The sequence below is a fragment of the Stenella coeruleoalba genome, assembly GCF_951394435.1.
Source record: "Stenella coeruleoalba genome assembly, chromosome: 4".
NCBI lineage: Eukaryota > Metazoa > Chordata > Mammalia > Artiodactyla > Delphinidae > Stenella > Stenella coeruleoalba.
Window position 1 is genome coordinate 109,939,951 of NC_137149.1, and position 23,168 is coordinate 109,963,118.

General features: G+C 38.4%; 1 protein-coding gene across 2 annotated transcripts in view; it reads left to right on the forward strand.

Moving 5' to 3' along the window:
* Positions 1 to 3,613: 3,613 nt before the first annotated feature.
* Positions 3,614 to 23,168, forward strand: part of COPS4 (COP9 signalosome subunit 4) — a 36,960-nt gene continuing 17,405 nt past the window's right edge. Inside the window, exons 1-6 of one of the 2 annotated variants that reach the window (XM_079920654.1) lie at positions 3,614 to 3,793; positions 12,428 to 12,507; positions 14,844 to 14,995; positions 16,090 to 16,193; positions 20,813 to 20,966; positions 21,127 to 21,277. In XM_079920654.1, coding sequence (XP_079776780.1) covers positions 3,720 to 3,793; positions 12,428 to 12,507; positions 14,844 to 14,995; positions 16,090 to 16,193; positions 20,813 to 20,966; positions 21,127 to 21,277 — 715 coding nt within the window. In that variant the 5' untranslated portion in view covers positions 3,614 to 3,719. The remainder of the gene's footprint in view (positions 3,794 to 12,427; positions 12,508 to 14,843; positions 14,996 to 16,089; positions 16,194 to 20,812; positions 20,967 to 21,126; positions 21,278 to 23,168) is intronic. The other variant, XM_079920653.1, reaches the window with a different exon arrangement.

The following is a 23,168-nucleotide window of genomic DNA, read 5'->3' on the forward strand; positions in this document are numbered from 1 at the left end:
AAGTAAAATCACCTAAATTGGAATTGGAAGTATCACTATGAACTCATGAGTTATTTTATCTTTAATTATGTGTGTGTATGTGTGTATATATATGTAGGATATATATCTATATCTATATCTATATCTATATATATATATCCTACATCCATCCTATGAAAAGGTTCCCAATGACCAACACAGTAGCAGTAAGCATCCCTAGCACACAGGTTGTTATCTGTAACTATCATTCCTAAAAGGAACTAAAGGAACAAGGGCTTCTTGGAGAAATGGCTGATTCAGGGACTAGGCTGGTAAACACACAAGATGACTATAGAACAATTTTGATAACAGCACTAACAACATATGGAACAAATTCAGAGAAGCAATTGGTGCTCAGAAAACAGCACTACATACACTCACTTATACTTTTTTTTTCTATTACTTCTATAGCAAGGCATATTTGAGCTGGGCACATGGGATGCTGAGTGGAAGATGTGCTAGGAAAAAGATGTTAGGATGTCTCCCTTTGCATATTTGTAGGGAAATTGTGAGGGGGTAGAGATCATCTAGTTGATTATGTGAAAATGGGAGATCCCTGGCCAGAGAAATGGCCTTATTAAATAAGCATTTAATGAGAAGAGCTCATATACCAGTGGTGACATCTGCTAGAGCATTGTTACTCAAACTTTAATGTGCAAAATTACTAGAGGTATTTTGTTAACATGGCAATTTTGACTCAGTATGTTGGGGCTAGGATCCAAGTTTTTACCTAGTAAAAAAGAACTAGCATCAGTGCACTTCCCTTAACTCGGATGTGCCTAGTAACTTTCCTGCTAAGCAACTGGAGAGAGGGAGAGAATAAGCTTCCAGTGCCATCCAGGTTTGTTTTTCTCAATGCTATGAGCAAAAACTAAAAATATGTAGTATTCCCTTAGAACTTGGGCAGGGGTAATAAAGAGTTTGGAAGGGGGAGGCCTTGTCATGTCAAAAAAATTTAGTAAAATTGTTGCCTACAATAACTAGAAAGGCAGACAACCTCCCTCCCTAGCTTGTAGCTCTAGTGGAGATATCTGGAAAGAGCCAGTTTGTGTATGTGGCTGCTTCTTTTTGTCTTTTAGCAAGGTATTACAAGTAAAGTTTGAAGTCAGGGTAAAAAGGGAACAGAATGTCCAGAAATTCTGGAGCTTCACTAAGTTGAAAAAGCCAACTGCTTGTGTAAACCTAAATAACAGAAGAGGGATTTCCCTGGTGGTGCAGTGGTTAAGAATCCACCTGCCAATGCAGGGGACACCGGTTTGAGCCCTGGTCTGGGAAGATCCCACATGCCGCAGATCAACTAAGCCCGTGCACCACAACTACTGAGCCTGCACACCACAGTTACTGAAGCCCACGTGCCTAGAGCCTGTGCTCCGCAACGAGAAGCCACCGTAATGAGAAGCCCGCGCATCACAACAAGAGTAGCCCCAGCTCGCTGCAACTAGAGAAAGCCCGCGCGCAGCAGCAAAGACCCAACGCCGCCATAAATAAATAAATTTAAATAACAGAAGAGAAGACTTGGCTTAAAGATCTCTCAGAGCCCATTATGACTTTTTTGCAAATGCAAGTAAATAAAAAAGCATCAGAAAAGAAAGATAAACTGAAGCAAAAATCAAACTAATAGAGTCCTCTTTACACCTAATCTTATTGTTTCAGGTGATTTCAAGGATGCCATGATTAAGATGTTAAGAATGGGCTGCATGTGGAAGTCAGGAAATAGGGCATATTTAACGACTACTTCTAGAAAAAACTTTGGGTGTGATTATTGGCCCCTGAAACTGTCTATAAGCGAACAGAGTTTACTGACTATTCAGTGAAATTATGTTAAAAAAAAAACACTGATAAACCTGGCCTACAAATGCCCTCACTTGTTCAAGCTCTAAAACATTTCCCTAAAGAGGGACTACTCTCCAACATCCAGTTAACTTGTATTCAGAGGGCAAAGCTCAGGCTCACAGAATACAATGAACAATGCAATGATCCTCTCAAAATGCACTACTAGGGTCTAACCAGGGTAGTGGGTGTTCATAATTCCTGCCCAGGATTCTACCATTGCTGTGGACAAGTAACTGCTGTGTTTCCCACTCTTACTTTTTCTGGATTGTAACTGTGGTTATGCTGTTCCTCCTGTTCTTGCTCCACTATTGTTTTGTATTACATGTTTGTGCATGAGGCAGATAATTTGTTTTACAGTGCCATGAAAAGTTTCATCCCAACCTGATGGAGAGGGTTGTGCATCATCAGACATCCTGGATTTTAAGCTGCTAGAGAAACTGAATTGGGAAATTGAACACTCTTCTTTAGAGATGAGTGTTCTATTACAAGAAGGATACACACAGATATTATGGTCAGAGGGACAGATGGCAGTAAAGACTGCCTACTGTCCCTCCAAAACCATCCTTTCCTTTTTCCCTGGAAAAGGAAACTAAGTTTCCAGTCTCATTGTTGCCAGGCATGGTGATTTGACTAAGTTCTTAACAATGGAGTGAGATCTGAATTGATGTGGGTAATCACCACATTACTTTCCCAAAGGATTTCCCTGTTCTGGTCTTCTTTTCTTTCCCCTTCCCAAAAGAGGGAACATGCTTCTTTTCACATATAAAGTGGCAAAAATTCAAAAGTTTAACATCCTTTGTAGGCAAGGCTATAGAAATTTGCACTCCTATGTATTGCTGCTTGTAATGGTCCCATTCCTATAAAGTGCAATTTGGTAATATCTTTCAAGATTGTAAGTACATCTAAGCTTTGACTCTCTTCTTGAATGTATTCTACCTGTACACATATAAAATGATGTACATACAAGGTTATTCATTGCAGCATTGGTTGATTGATTAAAAACAACTTAAGTGTCTAGCTATATGGATTAAATGAACCATGGCATCCCTTCATTATATGGAATACTCTCCAGCTCTAAAAAATGAGGAAGCTCTCTGGACTTACATGGTAAAATCTTCAAGAAGAGAAAAAAATCAAGAGCAGAATGTGCTATCTTTTGCAAAAGCTAGAAAGGACAAAAAAATTGCAAATTCTACAAGGATACATAAGTAATGAATATAATTACATATCAAGGTAAGGTGATCATATAATTTGTCATCCAAATGGAACAGTTGGTAGAGTGAAAGGGCATGTTATTAATAATTACTCCAGAACAACAGATGGAAAATGGCACTGTCCTGGACAAACTGGGAGGTATGATCAACCTATATAAAGGGGGCAGAGCGGGAAGGGGAATGGGGACCTTTTTTATTGTACTTTACAAAAAGTACCGGTCTGTGGTGAATTGTAACCAAAAACAACTCGTTCTTTACCACGGGTAGTTAAGGGCTGCCTTAAAGAACAAGGAACGGTAAACCACAGACGTGAGACACGGAACTTGATGAAAATCCGGTAGTTTTGCGTATCGGGCATTTGTTGGGGTTGCACAAGCGACACAGTCTCTTGGAGTTCATCCGCCAATCCGAAGTGGGAGCGTGCGAGCCTGAGCCTGTGAGAGAAGCCCGGGCCGGCCTCGGACTTGAGGAGTGGAGCTTCGCGTCACTCAACCCTGGGGGCGGGCCTAACGCAGGCTCCCACTCTCGGCGGTCTGGCCCACACAGGCGCTACTCTGTGGCATCTCGGGTTCCCTCTAGCCGCACTCTGGAGGCCTACACTCGTTTTCTTTTGGCTGTGAGAGGCCTCGCAGCCTTCGCTGAGCTGGGAGAAAGATGGCGGCAGCCGTGCGACAGGATTTGGCCCAGCTCATGAATTCGAGCGGCTCTCATAAAGATCTGGCGGGCAAGTGAGTATTTCCCAGGGGCCTGGGAGGTGGAGAGTAAAGCCAGAGACTTGTTCTCCTTGGATTGACGGCGGCTTTCGGATGTGAGGCTAGGAGCGGGCCTGATGACCAAGGGGGCGGGCCTGAGGTCGGTTGTGTAGGCAAATGTTGGGAGCAGCAGAAAACTGGAAGGGACCTTGTGTAAGGAGCCCTCAGGACCGTAGATCTGGGGTGACTGTCAACGTTTGCAGTCCCTGATGGCATCCTTTCCTGTATCTTAAGATTCTAGAAGCGCGGTTTGTGGGACGACTGCTTCCATGGCCTTCTAAGCCTTCCCTGGTGCCCCTTCCCATCGCCTGCCGGCCTCTCACACTGAATCGTGGCCTCTCTTTGCCCCTGCTCCCCCCTTTTTTCGTTTTGGTTGAAGGGAAATTTATATTCTGGGACCTTGGTGTAGAGTTTTCTGGGGAGATGGCTTCTTGAGGCTGAGAGGGCTGAGGAGGTATGGCCGCTATCATGTCGTTCAGAGCCACTTGAACCATCTTCTGTGGGTTGTGTTTTGGGTACTCTCCGCCACCAACTCTGAAGAAGGGCACGTAGGCGGCATGTCACCATAACATGGGTCGGGATGTCTAGAGTAGTGATGTTTGCAGGGATCTGGATTGTTTAGGAATTTGGTCGGAATTTATGTGGAAGGCTTAGGTGCACTCCAACTTAAAATTTGTGATATGTGCCTGCCCTGCAAGCGGTGTTAGTTACAGAAAGATGTCAGTTTTCTCTTTGTAGATTTCACAGCACTGTTTTTTGTTTTTTTGTTTTTTTTTGTAATGAACATGCATTCTATTTAAAGTGTGCTTGTCAAGTTGATCCAATTTACATCCCGACGGCTGAGATCACTTTGATCCATTCAATAGGATACGACTGCTCTAACCTGGCCGCTGAAACCTTGACTTTGTTTTATGTTTTTGTCTGGTGGTAAATGTAATCTGCTTTATCAGTGGGAAATTTAGCTGTGTATCTTGGGCTTAACTACTTTGTGGGGCAATTTCCCTCTCAGGAAAATGGGATGATCATATATATCCTGTCTGAGGACAAAATGAGTATGTGTGTGTATATGCACTTATATCACACTTACATCACTTAGAACAGTACCTGACACTTAGAAACAGCCATAGGATTGTCGTTGTTACTATTATTATTAAGCAGTTAGTAAATACGTATGGACGTAATAATCCCTGGGTTGGAAATAAGTTGAATATGTCTTGTAGCTCAATCCGTTTTGCATGTAATTTTAATAGATTTGGATGAAAGTAAAACTAGCTTATATTTTTTTTTCCATGCCTGCTCTCCTTTTTGTTTTGGTGAAAAAAATAAGTGCATTAGGGCTTCCCTGGTGGCGCAGTGGTTGAGAGTCCGCCTGCTGATGCAGGGGACACGGGTTCGTACCCCGGTCCGGGAAAATCCCACATTGCCGCGGAGCGGCTGGGCCCGTAAGCCATGGCCGCTGGGCCTGCGCGTCCGGAGCCTGTGCTCCGCAACGGGAGAGGCCACAACAGTGTACAGAAAAAAAAAAAAAATGCCCGCGTACAGAAAAAAAAAAAAAAAGTTTATTAGTTATCAGAAGAGATAAAGTTTTCATGTATTTGCGGGATTCTGAAACTTAAGCTAAGCATTTACTTCCTCTGCTCTGAATTGCAGATAAACAATAGTATCCACCTTATTGGGTGCTTTAGTTATTTACTGCTCTGTAAACAAATCAGAAACTTAGTGGTGTAAAACAACTATAATTTCTCAATATGCTTTGGGTCTACTGAGCTATTTTGCTGGTCTTGTCTGGGCCCACTCATACAAGTGCAGTCAACTGGCAGCTCAGTTGGGGTTGGTGGGGCTAAAATGGACTCACATACACATCTAGCTGTTGGCTGGGTCTCTCTCCACACTGCCTCTCATTCAGTAGTTTAGCTGAGGATTCCTTACAGGGCCTTGGGAGTGTTCCAAGAGGGTGAGAGTGGAAGCTGCGAGGTCTCTTAAAGCTACCCTTGGAAGTCTCACAACATCAGTTCTCAAATACTGGTCAAAGTAAGTCACATGACCAGGCCAGATTCAAGGGGAGGGGAAATGGAGTCTACCTCTTTATGGGAAGAGTGGCCAAGTTACACTGGATCCCATTACTGTAACAATCTAGTACACAGGATTATTATGAAGATTAAATAAAATAAAATAATGTGCTTGATAACTGATAGCCAGTGCTTCCTGAGGAAAGTCTTGGCCTTGCCTGTGGGTACATATCTGGTCCTATCTGGGCAAGAACGTGTCATATTTATTTTCATAAGAAAACAGTTCTGCCAGCTACATGCTTTATGAGAGAAATACTCTTGGAACATATCAGTGGTTTTAGGCTTTATGTTAGGAGCTGAGTAACAAAGGATTCCATATTAAGAAGTAATGGAGTAAATTCCTTTTTAAAATACTGATACTGTGTGTTACCAGCAATTTGCAGAATATTTATAACAGTAGTTATTCAATAAATATTGGTTGACTCAATGAATAGCTGAAAAGGTGCAGAGCATATATTTGAAACCAGGTTTGTCTACTCTAAAAAGCTCATTTTTAACCCATCAGACTACACTGCTTTTCTTGTCAAAACTTCAATTAGAAATGCTTTCCCATAACTATGAAATAACACAACAGTCTGAAATTGATGTAAGAAATTATCACATGAGAAGCATTTTTGCAAATTATATAGACTGCTTTTGTACATATTATGCATTGTGTTCGTTATCTCATATAAAGTTTTAGAAGAAGCGAAAAGCCTTGAGAGAGGGAGCATTTGTTGTGATAGCTTATCTTATTCACTTGGCTAAAACCTGTGTGATTCTTCAAAATTCAGTTCAGATGTTATTTCTTCCAAAAAACCTTCTCTGAACAACCATCAACACATGGAGGACCTGGTTAGTTGCTCTTCCCATGCCCAGTGGCATCCTATGTTTACCTCTATGATAGCACTTACTTGTTTTGTCTTTTTACTTCTTGCTTTTCCAACTAGAATGTTATCTCTTTGAGGGCAGGTTTGAGGTCATGGATTATAGGTCTTTGTTGAGTCAATCCTATATAAATATGACCTTTTTTTTTTTTTCCTTCCCAGTTCTGTGGTATGGAGGGTATTCAGAGGAAAATATCAGGCCTTTGAAATCTAAATGCTTCATTTTACAAAAAGCTGTCAATCTGGAGAAAGGAGAGAAAGGGAGACCTTTTAGCTGCCCTTGACTATTAAAAAAGCTGTTTTGCAGAAAAGAAAATAGACTTTTCTACCTCACAGAGGTAGACTTTGGATCACAGCTTTCTAGTAATACAGTGGAATAGAATTGTCAAAAAATAGAGGATACACACACACACACACACACACACACACACACACACACACGAAACAGAGGTCAGACCTCAAAGTCCTCTTCTAACGCAGATTCTCTGGTTCTCTGTTATTCCCACACACAAGTTTCAGCGGTTCCCATCTGAAGAGTGGAGTTCCCTAAAATCTAGTGTTTACCATATGCCAAGCACAACTTTACTTACATTTTTAAATCTTAAACAGTAGGTGATAGTATTTACATTACATGTGAGAAAACAGAGGTGAAACCCTTTGCTCTGGGGTCACATAGCTAGTGACAAAGCCAGAATACAGTCTGTCTGCTTGGCTCAGAGCCCTTAACTCGAAACACCTACCTACCTTTTGGTTTTATATTACTTTCAGCAAACTGGACTGCATTTCAGACAAATTTTTTTTTGCCTAGAATTTCTGTCTTCTCCTACTCTTTCCCATTTAACACTAACTAAGTCCAAATATTTAGACTGCTTAAAGATCAACCTCATTGGTGGATGAACGTGGAGTCTGTCATACAGAATGAAGCAAGTCAGAAAGAGAAAAACAAATACCGTATGCTAATGCATATATATGGAATCTTAAAAAAAAAATGGTTCTCATGAACCTAGTGGCAGGACAGAAATAAAGACACAGGCATAGAGAAGGAGTTGAGGACGGGGAGGGGGAAGGGTAAGCTGGGATGAAGTGAGAGAGTAACATTGACATATATACTCTACCAAATGTAAAATAGATAGCTAGTGGGAAGCAGCTGCATAGCACAGGGAGATCAGCTCGGTGCTTTGTGACCACCTAGAGGGGTGGGATAGGGAGTGTGGAAGTGAGATGTAAGAGGGAGGGATATGGGGATATATGTATGCGTATAGCTGATTCACTTTGTTATACAGCAGAAACTAACACAACATTGTAAAGCAATTATACTCCAATAAAGATGTTAAAAAAAAAGTTCAACCTCATTAGGAAATTATTTCTGTCTTCTAAAAAATTATATTAGCACTTAGCTGTAAGATTTTGTCTTTAATATTCTGCAACTTCATTATGATGTGTCTGTGGATTTGATTTTACTTATGTCAATTAGCTTCTGCTGTGAAATAAACCACCCCAGAACTTCATGGCTTAAAACAACAATCATTTATTTAGCTCATAGTTCTGTTGTTTTGTACTTTGGGCTGGGCCCAGCTGGTTGATTCTTCCCTATTCCACGTGGTCTTGGTTCCACAGGGGCTCCAGGTGCACCTGGAGTCAGCTACATGTAGGCAGTCAGGTCAGGTAGGCAGCTCTGCTTCTCTGTTGGCTGTGGCGGTGGCAGGTGACTGGGCTACATATCTCATCATCCAATAGGTCGGCCTGGACCCATTTATGTGGCAAAGCCGCGTTCCAGCAGATAAAGACAAATTCTCTTAAAGTCCAGGCTTGGAACGGGCACTTTACTTCTATTTCTGTTGCCTTCTATTGGTCAAAACAAGCCCAGATGAAAGGGTAGGGAGATAAACTCTACCTCTTGATGTGAAGAGTTACGAAGTCACATTGCAAAGGGGCATAGATACAGAGAGTAAAAGAAATGTGGGCAATTTTTGTGAGTGCTTTACCGCAGGGGTCCCCAGCTCCCCGGGCGTTGGACCGCTAATGGTCCGAGGCCTGTTAGGAACCGGACCGCAGAAGAGAGCAGGAGGTGAGCTACGGGCGAAGCTTCATCTGCCGCCCCCCATCGCGCCCTGTTGCTCGCGTTACCGCCTAAACCACCGCCACGCCCCAGCACACCCCTTCCATGGAAAAATTGTCTTCCACGAAACCCATCCCTGGTGCCAAAAAGGTTGGGGACCACTGCTCTACCGCATTATCCTGGTTAAGCTTCATTTTGTTTCTTGAATCAATGGATTGGATCATTCATTGTTCTGAGAGGTTTTTCAGCTCTCTGTCTCTTTATTTTATTTTATTATTATCATTATTTTTTGCGGTACGCGGGCCTCTCACTGTAGTGGCCTCTCCCGTTGCGGAGCACAGGCTCCAGACGCGCAGGCTCAGCGGCCATGGCTCACGGGCCCAGCCGCTCCGCGGCATGTGGGATCTTCCCGGACCGGGGCACGAACCCGTGTCCCCTGCATTGGCAGGCGGACTCTCAACCACTGTGCCACCAGGGAAGCCCTCTCTCTCTTTAAATGTTGCCTCTGTCCCGTTCTATTTTCTCCTCTAGGCCCCGGGTAAAACCCTTGTTAGGCCTTGTTACTGTGACCTCTGTGCCCCTTACTCTGTCTTCTGTACTTTCCATTTCAAGGCTTTATTCTGGATAAGTTCTCCTACTTTCTAGTTTGTCAGTTCGTCAAATGTGTCTAGTCTGCTGTTAAGAACTACACCGAATTTCAAGTTTTGGTAATATTATTTTTTAGTTCTATAGCTTTTGGTGATTCTTTTTTCAAATGACACTATTTATGGTTCCTAGTTTCTTGTGAAACTTTTTAAAAGCCTGTCTTTGTCTCTATAAACTTGATAAACATAAGTGTATTTCAGTCTTTCTGGTAACTCCAGTATCTGGAGTCCCTGTTTGTTGCTATTGACTGTTGTTTTTGTTGATTCCAGCTAATATTGTCATATGCATTGTAATGTTTGTTGTTGGCAAATTATTTTTAAATGTATTTTTAGAAACAACTGGAGGTCTATGATGTTACCTTTCAGGGAGGATTTTCATTTCCTTCTGCTGGACACCTGACAGGGTTAGGAGTCTAGGACCAAGGCTTCCAAATTTATTGGTCTTCTTACTAGATGATCCTTGGAATAGAATTTGTAACCATACTTCCAAAGTGCTAGTGTTTCCTCCTTTGGCAGGTAAAACACCTTAGATTCCTGTTCTAGTTTTATCAGTCAGCCGGAAATTGCAACTTGCCTTTCAGCGTTTCCAGCAGATGGCAGAACACCCCAGAGCCGAGCCCACTTTTCCCCAGCAGAAGTGCCTCTTTGCCTCTCAGCTCTCTTTCCACAGTCAGCAAATGCTTTCAAACAGAAGCTATGGTTCACGTCTTTGCGCTTAGTCTCTTCTCTTTACTCTTTCTTGTTAGGATTTTATGCTATTAAATTTTTTTTTCATTTCTTTCAACTTTTTATGTTGTTTTGGAGGCAGGATTGGTCCAATATCTATTTCACCATTACTGTAAATGAAAGATCTGTGAATACATACCTGTTACACTAATTTTGAGCATAGATAGTGACTGTGGTACAGTTTCATGTGTGTATGTTTTATTTACCTCCAGATTCCTTTCAAGTGCCAAGAAATCAGAAATTGACATACTGAACTTTAGTTCACATACATAATAGATGCTCGATAAACATTTGTTGATGATGATGAATGGATAGGACAGATGCAAGGTGCCTTAATTAATTTTCTTTTCCTCCATAATATTTTTTAATGAAAAAATATTTGGTACTTGTCATGTTCTCCACATCAGTCACTTTTCCATCTTTTCCATTGATTTCGATTGGGTTTTTTTTGGTGTTCTCAATACAGATTAGTTGATTGATAAGTTATGAAACTATATATTAAAACTTAAATTATTAGCAAATTTTTATAAGTGAGACATTGTCATCTTTGAATACAATATTGTTAGTATAAAATAACTGGGATTTAAGAGTAAGAGGGTTTAACCATAGTCTTCATTTAATTGATTATGAAAAACAAGCCAATCTAAAAAAGAAATAATAAACCACTGAATGCATTAACTAGAACCATGCCCAGGGCAATAAAGTAAATGTATAAATATAGATATGGAAAATATATGTGTATATGTGTGTGTATATATGTATATATGTAGAGAGAGAGAATGAGTTTTGTTTGTTTGTTTTTTGGCTGTGCTGCACAGTTTGTGGGATCTCAGTTCCCCAACCAGGGATTGAACCCAGGCCACGGCAGTGAAAGTGCCGAATCCTAACCACTAGGCCACTGGTAAACTCCCGAGAATGAGATATTTAATGTAAATAAATTTTTAGATAACTGTATTTCATCCCTCAAATGTAGCAATTTTTAAAATGACAATTTTTTATTTTAAAGCTTGATAATATTTCCTTGCTTTCTTGGAATTGTTTGTCTCTTCTTTTGGAGTTAGCTATCTTTTCTGTCAGTATACCTGCTTTCTTACAAAGCCAGTTTGATTCACTGCTGTTTTGAGAAATCGTATCACCAAGGCTGTGAGAATATTGTATGAGCTGATAATCAGTAAGTGCTGAATTGTAGCTTGAGGGTGTGCCCTACAAATACAAGTCATAAATTTGAATGAGTTTGGGCCCTATTTGTATATTTTTATTTCTTGACTATATTCTGGATAATGCTCTGAATAATTGCAGTTAGGTTTGTAAAATGCATTAACTAATGCTTTTAATAAATATGATTGAGACAAACAAAAGGGATAAAGAATAGTATAATACCAATGTACCAACCACTCAATTTAAGAAATAAAATGTTACTAATACTGCTGTATCTTTGAGTCCTTATGATGTGCCAAGTACTCTTCTAGGCATTGTATATATAGCAGTAAACAAAACAAAAATCCCTGTCCTCATGGAGTTTACAGTTTAGGAAGGAACTTACCATTGCCTAATAATTGTTAGTGTTCTTGTTTTCAACATTTCCCCATCATTTGTAGAATGCTGATTTGAATTTTGTGTGATCATGAATATTAGGCAGAATGATTATTGGAACTGAATGCAAATAAAGAACTAATAGGCACTGAAGGATGTTCTGTCAGGACATTTGGCTTGGTGGAATGTATTTTGTACACACTAAGACATTTAATCTCTAATATTTGGCTTCATTGCATAGTCAACATTATCCTATTGTTGGTAAACCTAGATTCATTAGGTCCATAAGGAAAAGGTTCTGGGCCACCTCAAGTAATGTTCTTGTGTGTACTTTAGTGAAGGAAATATAGCTTATCTTTTGAGGCACTTGAAAGAAAATTGACGTTTCAAATTCAAAACTAAAACTTGAAAGAAAAAGTGGCACCTTAGATCCATTAACTTAGATTTACTCTTTTTGTGATAGACATGAAAACTTAAAAAATGGTGATATACTGTAAAGAAAACTAGAAGAAGTAGCACTTTGAATTACAGATTTAGTGTTTCTTGTGATGAACTAGAAACTTAAAAAAAAAAATCTGTAGTGTACTATGAAGAAAACCACAAACTAGAGCACTATGAAAGAAACCAGGGTAAATAGAAATGAACAAACATCAAAGTTAGCATTAGACTATATAATGCCTTCTAAACACTTTTTCTTTTTGGTATTGTTTTAGGTATCGTCAGATACTGGAAAAAGCCATTCAGTTATCTGGGGCAGAACAGCTAGAAGCTTTGAAAGCTTTTGTGGAAGCAAGTAAGTGGAATGAAAATTCTGTGTTTGCCTTGTATTACTGAGTTAGGACTTAAAAGCTTGCTCAAGCCTTGTTTTATATCAGATTGTCAGTATAATTTACATTGAGATTAAATTAAATATGCATTGAGCTTGATTGATTTTAGAATTTAAACTACTTACAACTTGATATTTGATTGTTTTTCAATTGTTTTTCAATGTGAAGCCATTGTTACATTTACAATTAAGGTTTTGTATAGTTATTGATAAAGCAACTGATGGAGAGACAATATAGCAAATGATAAAAAAGAATAGTCTGGATTCAAATCCTGGTCTGCTATTTTATTAGCTATGTGATCTTGGGTAGGTTATATAACCTCTTTGTGCCTCCTTTTCCTTGTCTATAAAATGGGGATATGATACCTACCCTGTAGAATTGTTGGGAGATTAAATGAGTTAATATCCATAATGGAGTGCTTAGAATAGTACCTGGCACATGATAAGTACTAGATAAGTGTTAGCTGTTGTTAATGTTAAGAACATTTCTTTTGAATGGGAACTAGAAATTTCCATTCTTTAAGACACTCTTCCCCATTCCCTGACTTCTAACATATCCAGTTATCTGGAAAATTACTCAACATTCAGGCTGGAATTTATCCTGAGTTCACAATATTAATGATACTTGATAGTGCTTTACAGTTTACAGTGTGCTTTCATACACATTATCCATCACACAGGCTCCTTTTCATAACCTTGTGACTAACAATGCAGGTATAGATAGCCCTATATAATATATTATAAAATGAGTCTCAGGATTAAGTGACTTGTTCCCCCAAGGACATTCAGTTAGTCAGTGACAGAGCCCAGACTAGAAACTAAGTTTTCTTACTTATAGTTCTTATTTAATTATATTTCCCTGAGAAGTCCTAGTTTGTATAGTAATTTCTAACAGTTATAGGTACCTAATGGCATTTGTAATGAAACTGTTCTCAGTCACATCCAGTATCATCCAATTCCAATTAATATACTATAAACTGATTAGTTACAAGGCCTGTCAGTTACTGCCTCAAAAAATTGGGGCCTGCAATGTGAGACAAACTGGCAATGGTTTCAGAAAAACTCTTTTAGTGGCTTTTTTTTTTTAAGACCGTTGCACTTAGTAGCAAAAGAGTAGTGCTTTTTATAAACTTTGATCTTTATATAAACTTTGAATCCAATGAACCACCAAAAAAAAAAAGCAGTCGGGCTTCCCTGGTGGCGCAGTGGTTGAGAGTCCGCCTGCCGATGCAGGGGACACAGGTTCGTGCCCCGGTCTGGGAAGATCCCACATGCCACAGAGCAGCTGGGCCCGTGAGCCATGGCCGCTGAGCCTGTGCATCCGGAGCCTGTGCTCTGCAACGGAAGAGGCCACAACAGTGAGAGGCCCACGTACTGCATAAAAAAAAAAAAAAAAAAAAAAAGCAGTCTACTGTTAAAATCATTTGCATCAACTGAATAGTTTTGAACTGTCATTTATTTCCCCAGTAACTACTGATTTAAACTTATCTAAGGAGTGGTTCACAAGCATGATGCATCTTTTTAAAATGTAATAATAGTGATAATAATAACTAACATTTGCTGAGTGCTATGTGCCAGGTATTGTTTAAAGCACTTTATGTATATTGCATTTAAGCTTCACAGCAACCTTATCCACATGTTACAGAAGAGGAAAGAGAAGCACAGAGAAGTTAAGTCTCTTGCCTGAGGGCATGTAATCAGGAGGATTTGGAAGCAGTGTGGCTCCAGAGTTTTCATCCTTAATCATATATAATAATACCTCATAAATGTTTATAAACAGTATCATAAAATATGTCTATGCATCTAGTGCTGACCTAAGTTCTTATTTGTTGTTTTTATCAGGAAAGTACAAGTGGCAGTGACTGTCACTACTCGCTTTATTTAAACTTCGTGAAAATTATTTCACTGTTTCTTCTTTAACTCTTTTTTTGTAGCTAGGTAGAATGTAAGAACATAAATAAAAATATTAAGTGTTTCTGTGCCTTCACTTTGTAGAAAAATAAAGAAGAGAAAAGAATGACTTAAAATTCTCAACTGTTAAAACTTTTTCCCAGCCATTTCTGTTTCTTAGAAAAGTTGTGGTATTTTTACTGTTTTGTTGTAGTTGTTATGTGATCAGATAATTCAGCATAAGGAAAACTGGTTCTATAATATAAGGTCACAGGGGTGTGGAGATCCCTAAATAATGCTTTGAAGAGTACACTGGTATATATTATTTTTAGTATTAATTTTAGGTGAAAATTGATTGCTTAATGAAAACATAAATTACTCATGTTTTCTTATCCCTTACTTTTTTTAACAAGTGGTAAATGAGAATGTCAGCCTCGTGATCTCTCGCCAGTTGCTGACTGATTTCTGCACACATCTCCCTAACCTACCTGATAGCACAGCCAAAGAAATCTATCATTTCACCTTGGAAAAGATCCAGCCTAGAGTCATTTCATTTGAGGAGCAGGTAAAAACCTAGAGCAGTGGTTTTTGTTTTGTTTTTAGGACTCTGTTTATTATGTGTTTCTTTTTTTTAAAAATTGAGATATAATTGATGTACAATATTATTATAAGTTGCAGGTGTACAACATAGTGATTCACGATTTTTAAAGGTTATATTCCATTTATAGTTATTATAAAATATTGGCTATTAGAGTGGCAATTTTTAAACTTGAGATAGCAGCAGTTATTTTGAGAGATACTATTAAATTTTTAAAGTAGGTAATCATTCAACTTCATTTTTACAAAACAGTGTGCCAAACAGCGTGCCAAACAGCATTTTACAATGTAAGATCAAATAAATATCATGATGTTTTAAGTCCAGCTGACATTTGCTCATATACTATAATTTGGTTTTATGAACCAAATATTACTCTTTAGATAATTTTTTTAAAAATTTTATGTATTTATTTATTTATTTTATTTTTGGCTGCGTTGGGTCTTCGTTGCTGCGCACGGGCTTTCTCTAGTTGCGGCAAGCAGGACCTACTCTTCACTGCGATGCGCGGGCTTCTCATTGCGGTGGCTTCTTTTGTTGCGGAGCACGGGCTCTAGGCGCACGGGCTTCAGTAGTTGTGGCGTGCGGGCTCTAGAGTGCAGGCTTCGGTAGTTGTGGCGCACAGGCTTAGTTGCTCTGCAGCATGTGGGATCTTCCTGGACCAGGGCTCAAACCCATGTCCTCTGCATTGGCAGGCGGATTCTTAACCACTGTGCCACCAGGGAAGTCCCTAGATAATTTTTAAAAATCAGTAAAATTGTTGATTAGGCTAAGAACATAGGAGAACTCCAGCATTATATATGCAGTGACACAAAAGCAAAACTTAATATTTCAACTAAATTATTGCCATAATCCACATTGCAGAATGTGTTAGTTCACTCTTTTGATATTCTGTAAATGCAAAAGTCATTAAAAATTTGGGTAGTCTAGGTAAACTTTTACTATTTACTTGCCTGCATAATATGTTGAATGAGAGCATTGTCACAATAGATTATCATCTATTTATTTTAACTAGTTTACTAATATCAGCGGAAGTAATTTAACATGTATACCTCCTATTCCAGGTTGCTTCCATAAGACAGCATCTTGCATCCATATATGAAAAAGAAGAAGATTGGAGAAATGCAGCCCAAGTGTTGGTGGGAATTCCTTTGGAAACAGGACAAAAGTATAGTAAATAGTGGATATAAAACACGTATAATTGTTCACTTACTTTTTTTTTTTACATTCTGTTACAGGAAACAGATAATGAACAATTTAATAAATAAATAAGTAAAATTTGTACTATTTTAGAAGGTGATAAGTGCTATGGGGAAAAGGGGCAAAGTGGGGACAGGATGTATTATTAAATAGGGTGATTAGAGTGGTAGGGTAGTCCTGATATCACCTTTTCAAACACTTGAAGGAGGTAACAGAGTAGCTATGAGCTGCCTGAGGGAAGAGTTATCAGTAGATCCTCTTAGAGAGGATGGCTAGTGCAAAGCCCCTAAGACTGGAACATGCTTGGAGTGTTTTAAGAAGAGCAGGGAGACCACTGTGGGTGGAGTGAGCAAAGGGGAGTGTGATAGAGGGTGAGATCAGAGAGTATTGGGTACCAGATTACATGGGGTCTTGTAAGCCATTGTAAGGCCTTTGGCTTTTTTTCTAAGTAAAACAGTGGGGAGCCATTGGAGGATTTTGTACAGAGGACTGGCATGATCTGATCATGTTAGATCATTCTAACTACCGAGTTGAGAGTAAACTGTAGACATGCGATGATAGAACTAGGGACATTAGTTAAGAGGCTTATGAGCTACTGCAGGTGAGATGGAGATTGTGAGAAATGTTGGACCCTTGATGTGTTTTTAAGGTAAAGCTAAGGGTTTCTCGACAACTTGGACATGGAGTACAAGAAAAAGAGCCAAGATAAGTCCTGAGTTTCGGTCTGAATAACTGGAAAAATAAAGTTGCCATCTACTGAGTGGTAAAGAATAGATTTTGAGGGAAGATCAAGAGTTCTGTTTTGGACATGTGATAACCAAGTGGAAATATCTAGTAGGGAGTTGAATATATTAGTCTGGAGTTTAGGAGAGAGGTCTGGACTAGAGATGTACATTTGGGAGTCATTGATATATAAATGGAACTTAAAGCCTTTAGATTGGACGAGATCTCCAAGGGAGGGCATATAGGTAGAGAAGAGCACTGAGTACTGAGCACTCTGACATTAAGAGGTCAGGGGCAGGAGGAAGATACAGCAAGTGAGGATTGTCCATTGAGGTAAGAGGAAAACCAGAAGAATGTGGAGTGTGATATCTCAGAAGCCAAATGAGGAAAATGTATCAAGAAGGAGCAAGGGATCAACATGGTGTTGATGGTCAAGTAAGATGAGGAGTTGAAGGTGAACCGTAAAAGGTAGTAACGTGGAGGTCATTGGTGACCTTGGCAAAAGCTGTTTTGCTGAAATGGTGAGAGTGAAAGCCTGATTGGAGCTGTTTAAAAAAGAATGGGAAGAGAAGAATTGGAGATGGTGGGCATGGGCAGCTCTTTGGGGAAGTTTTCATAAAATGGAGCAGAGAAGTAGGGTAGAAGATGACAACGGAGGTTAGGCTGAGATTATTTTTTCTTTTATGATTCAGTGGAAAGCAAAAATTTGACATAGGGGAGTAGTGGAGAGGATTCTTGAAGGAGTAGACTAGAGGGGAAGGAATCCAGTGGAGGGATAGTCTTCAGATAGGAGCATGGACAGTTCATTTGTGGCAGAGTTTCTCAGCCTGGGCACTCTTGGCATTTTAGATCGGATAATTCTTTGTCCTGGAGGCTGTCCTGTGTATTGCAGATGTTTAGCAGCATCAGTGGCCTCTACTCACTAGATGCCAGTGACACCACTATGCCTAGTTGTGACAATCAAAAATGTCTGTAGGGCTTCCCTGGTGGCGCAGTGATTGAGAGTCCACCTGCCGATGCAGGGGACACGGGTTCGTGCCCCGGTCCGGGAAGATCCCACATGCTGTGGAGCGGCTGGGCCCGTGAGCCATGGCCGCTGAACCTGTGTATCCGGAGCCTGTGCTCCGCAATGGGAGAGGCCACAACAGTGAGAGGCCCGCATACCGAAAAAAGAAAAAAATGTCTGTAAACATTGCAGATTGTTCCCTGGTGGGCAGAATAGTCCCAGTGATCTATGGTAACAGCCAGGAACACAGAGTATATGGGTGCAGATATTAGTAATGTGGTGATGGAGTTTGTGCAAGTACTGTTTTCTTTGATTGTTTCAATACTCTTAGTGAAGTTGGAATCAGAGTCATCAGCTGAAGTGTGGATGGGGGTGAGAGTTGTGAGGTTGAGGAGATATAAGAATATCAAAAAAAATTCTCTGGGAGAGTGAGACGGTGTACAGCATTAAGGCTCATTTAAAGGTCATAGTCACTAAAATGGGATCAGTCAGATTGGTTGGGTGTTTTTCTTCATCAGAGTTCGGCTACATGGTTGCAGGAAAGGAGTAGATGAACTATTAGGTTTAACCAGCATTATGATTTCGCCCAACCAGTATGACAGCATGAGAGGGGCAAGGGAGACGAGCGCACGTGCAGTTCAGTGATGGAAATGATTGACCATAGGAATTAAGCCAGGTAAGGAGGAAGTGAGGCCTTTAAGGGGAAAAATACAATAACTGTAGTAGGATCAGTGGTTTGGAGTCACAATGGGTTCAATGGATTGTTAGGTTTGAGATACTAGAGAAAATGAGATGGAAAAACAATTAGAAAAAATTAAGATGACTGTTATCCAGCCAGTCTTACCTTTGATATGTATTTTAAAAAATATTTATAGTTCTTTAGGAAACATTCCTCCAAAGTATATTGTATAGAAGGATGAAAGGTGTGAAACTCTTGGTTGTATTATTAAACACACTTCCTCTTTCAGTTGGCAAGTATAAAAATACCAACTGAATGACAAAAAATATTTTCAGTTACTTCTCTTTTACCAGGTGAATAAGGGATTCTTTTTTTGTCTTCATTAATATTTGTGATCATAAGTCAAACACTACTTCAGGCATCTTGCCTTTTGTGCATTTATGAAATTGTTAGACAGTGATGCCCGTTGAAAAAGCAATCAGTATATTAAAAAGCCTTCATTCATACGCAGATGTTGAATTTTGTTTTCTAAGGCCTCTTGTTAATTTGGTTTTTTTCTTGGATAGTTTGAAAAGGCTGGAGGCTTTCTTAATTGCTTTGGTCTTATTCTGTCTGGAACAGTTTCTCCCTAGCACAGAGCAAATGATTTATTTTCATTGGTAGTTGATGTAAATATAAAATAGATATTGTTCTTTGCAGTGGTGGTAATTATCATTTTGAGAGTACTATAACATTATCTGTGAGGATACCAAGAACTGAAAATTCAGTGGTTTTTCTAAACAAGTTAAAGTGATTTGGGTAAATTATTGAGAGCCTGTTTCTTTAAAAAATGATTCACTCTGATTCTGAAAATAATGGACATAATAGATATCTTGGCATAAAATATGGAAATGCAAAAAATATGGTGCTATTTGTAGCAGTTTATGTAAATATGAGTTGTGAATGGAAATAATATAATAAAAATAATAATATATGACTTATGGAAAATTTTGAATTGATATAAATTTTTTTTTTTTTTTTTTTTTTTTTTTTCCTGTACGTGGGCCTCTCACTGCCGTGGCCTCTCCTGCTGCGGAGCACAAGCTCCGGACGTGCAGGCCCAGCAGCCATGGCCCACGAGCCCAGCCGCTCCGCGGCATGCGGGATCCTCCCGGACCGGGGCATGAACCCGTGTCCCCTTTATCGGCAGGTGGACTCTCAACCACTGTGCCACCAGGGAAGCTCGATATAAAAATTTTTGCAGAATTAATTTCAAAGCTGGGCCAAGTCAGTTGTAAACTCTGTTCTTGCCAAATGGTGGCTCCACTTTTACTGGTAAATAGAATTAATTTTTCTGTGAGGATTAATCTTGAATTATGTGAGTTTTGAATTATGTTAGGTCTTCAGTTATACATTTTTTGCATAAAATGTGACTATTGGGATAAAGAAGAAAAATGAAAACCACCTGTATTCTCAGAGATAATTGCTATTACTATCTTGATATGCATGTATAGAAATACATTTGGATGGTATTTTATGTACTGTTTTATCCAATTTTTTCACTTAGCAAAAACTTATGACTATTATCAGAAGTAATTATTATAATAACTGTATAGCATCTACCATCTTTATGTACCACAACTTAATTGATTACCACAAATATGATTATGGGCGATTTCCATTTTTTTTATTACGGATATTTATGAATAACTTTACAAATGAATATTCTGTACATATATATGTATGTACAACCATGATTTTTTTTTAAGGATTTATTTTTTAGAGGTAAAATACAGTAGGTAAAGAGGATATGCATTTTTAAAGCATTCAAAGGATGTTTGGAGAGCATACTGCCAAATTGTTTTCCAGGATGGTTGTACGTGTTCATAGTTTCCCTGGTAGTATATGATATGTCCCTGAACTGAGCTTTTTTTTTTTTTTTTTAAGATCTTTGATTTGTGAGATTATCTGAGGATTAGAAGAAGCTAAAATAAAATGAACAAAGATAAAAATAATAAAAATTCAATAAATCTTATTCTGGAAATATGTTTTAGCTTGTCTACGTAATATACTGCAATAAAAGTATGATTCCCTTATATTAACAGAATATATATAAGGAAAAAATAATGTATTTCCTACCACTCCCAAAATTTTCTTGATGAAATATTTAGTTATTCTGTGTTTTTCTGTTATACCCTAGACAGTACAATGTAGATTATAAACTGGAGACATACCTGAAGATTGCTAGGCTATATCTGGAGGATGATGATCCAGTCCAGGCAGAGGCTTACATAAATCGGGCATCATTGCTTCAGAATGAATCAACCAATGAACAGTTACAGATACATTATAAGGTAACAGATGAGCTAATTTGGAAAATTAATTTTGTATTGGAGAATCCTTCAGTAATAAGGTGCTCCAGAATATCTGATAAATACTGTTATATAATAGAAATTTTCTTTTGCTTTTTATTTTTAATTTTTCTCCCTAATTGAAACATTTTCCCTCGTATAGGTCTGCTATGCACGTGTTCTTGATTATAGAAGAAAATTCATTGAAGCTGCACAAAGGTACAACGAGCTCTCTTACAAGACAATAGTGCACGAAAGTGAAAGACTAGAGGCCTTAAAACATGCTCTGCACTGTACCATCTTAGCATCAGCAGGTAAATATGTCATTTACACTTTAATGAACAGTAAGTTATCTTTGCTTAATAATTTCAGGTTCATTACTATTTGAGGATTTAGCAAGGAGCTATTCTTTAAGAGGATGTCTTGTTAATAAAATTATGATAAATTTAAACAGTTAAAAACAGCGCATTACTAACTTAAGACATTTTAAAATATGCATTTATCAGCCTGTCAGGTATTAGGAGTAGTTAAGAGGTAATCTGAAGTTTAGTTCTCCTAAAATATCACTGAAAAAATGGATATTAAATTGAGAATTAGACAAAGGGAAATGAAAATTAAAATCTAGAAATGAGTGCTGTGATAATGTACTGCTTTGGGGTTTGTTTTTTTTTTATATTCAAGCCTCAGTTTTAGACCTGGTGCTTATCTTTTTCTTCCATAAATATAAATAATAAACTATTCTGTATTCTTTTTTACTAAACTGTAACATGTAAATCATTCAACTTATAAAGCAGGAAAGGGCATTGAGAGGAAATGCTGATAATTCTAAGCCATGGCTTGCTTTTCTAAATCATTTTAGAATGTCTATTTTTTTTTTGTGGTACTCGGGCCTCTCACTGTTGTGGCCTCTCCCGTTGTGGAGCACAGGCTCCGGACGCGCAGGCTCAGCGACCATGGCTTACGGGCCCAGCCGCTTCGCGGCATGTGGAATCTTCCCGGACCGGGGCACGAACCCGTGTCCCCTGCATCAGTAGGCGGACTCTCAACCACTGCGCCACCAGGGAAGCCCAGAATGTCTATTTTTGAACTGTGTTTAGTTGAGAGCCTAATGACATGTTCAGACTACACATTTCATTCTCTTTGTAGCAGTCATCTTATTTATTTTATTTTTGTTACTGAAAAGGCAGTACATAAAATGGACTGCTTGTACTCTGAAGAACTATTACTGATTCTTTTATTTCCTTGAATATAAAAGTGTGTATCCTCTTTTTTATACACAAATGATAGCATGATAAATACACTTTTACAACTTTCTTTTTTTATGTGGATATTCATCACAGTGGTCTTTATATGTCATTACATAAAGCTCATTCTTTTTGATTTTCTGTTGTTTGGCTGTATCATAATTAGTCAATTATAAACAATGCTGTAGTGATTATACACATATGTGAATATATGTATAGGTTAAATTCTTGAATCTAAGGGTACATACATTTAAAATTTTGATGGAAATTATAAGTTGCCCTTTAATGTTAGACCTTCTAAACAACAATATCTTTGTGAACCTGATTACTCACACACACATTACCAAATTTTTTTGTCCTTGCTAACCTGGTAGAAGAAAAATAGTATTTCATTCTAGTTTTAATTTGCATTTCATTTATCATGAATACTCTTGGACATCTTTTCATGTGTTTAAAAAAGTCGTTGAAAAACCCAATCTTTTGAGTGAATTATCTGTTTATGTCCATTAGCCATTTTTTTGTTTTTATCTTTTTTTTAATAAAAGCTCTTCATGTATATAAGAAATTAACAGTTTTTTTCTCCCAATTTATTGTCCCCTTTTTAGCTGTGTTTATGAAATTTTTGCCATGCAGAAACTTTAAATTTTTATATAGTTAAATATTTTTTAATCTTTTATGGTTTCTGGGTTTTGTTGACTTGCTTAGAAAGGTCTTCTCTATTGTGAAATTACATATTTTAAATTCCTTCATGTTTTCTTCCAGTACTTTAAGTTTTCACATCCTCTGGACTCAGGACCCCCTTAGACTCTGAATAATTGAGAACCCTGGAGAGCTTTTGTTTATGTAGGGTATATCTGTTGATTATTGAATTAGAAATTGAAGTGAGAAATTTTAAAATATTTATTAATTCATTTAAAAGTAACAATAATAGATCTCTTAGGTATAAACGTAAATGACATTT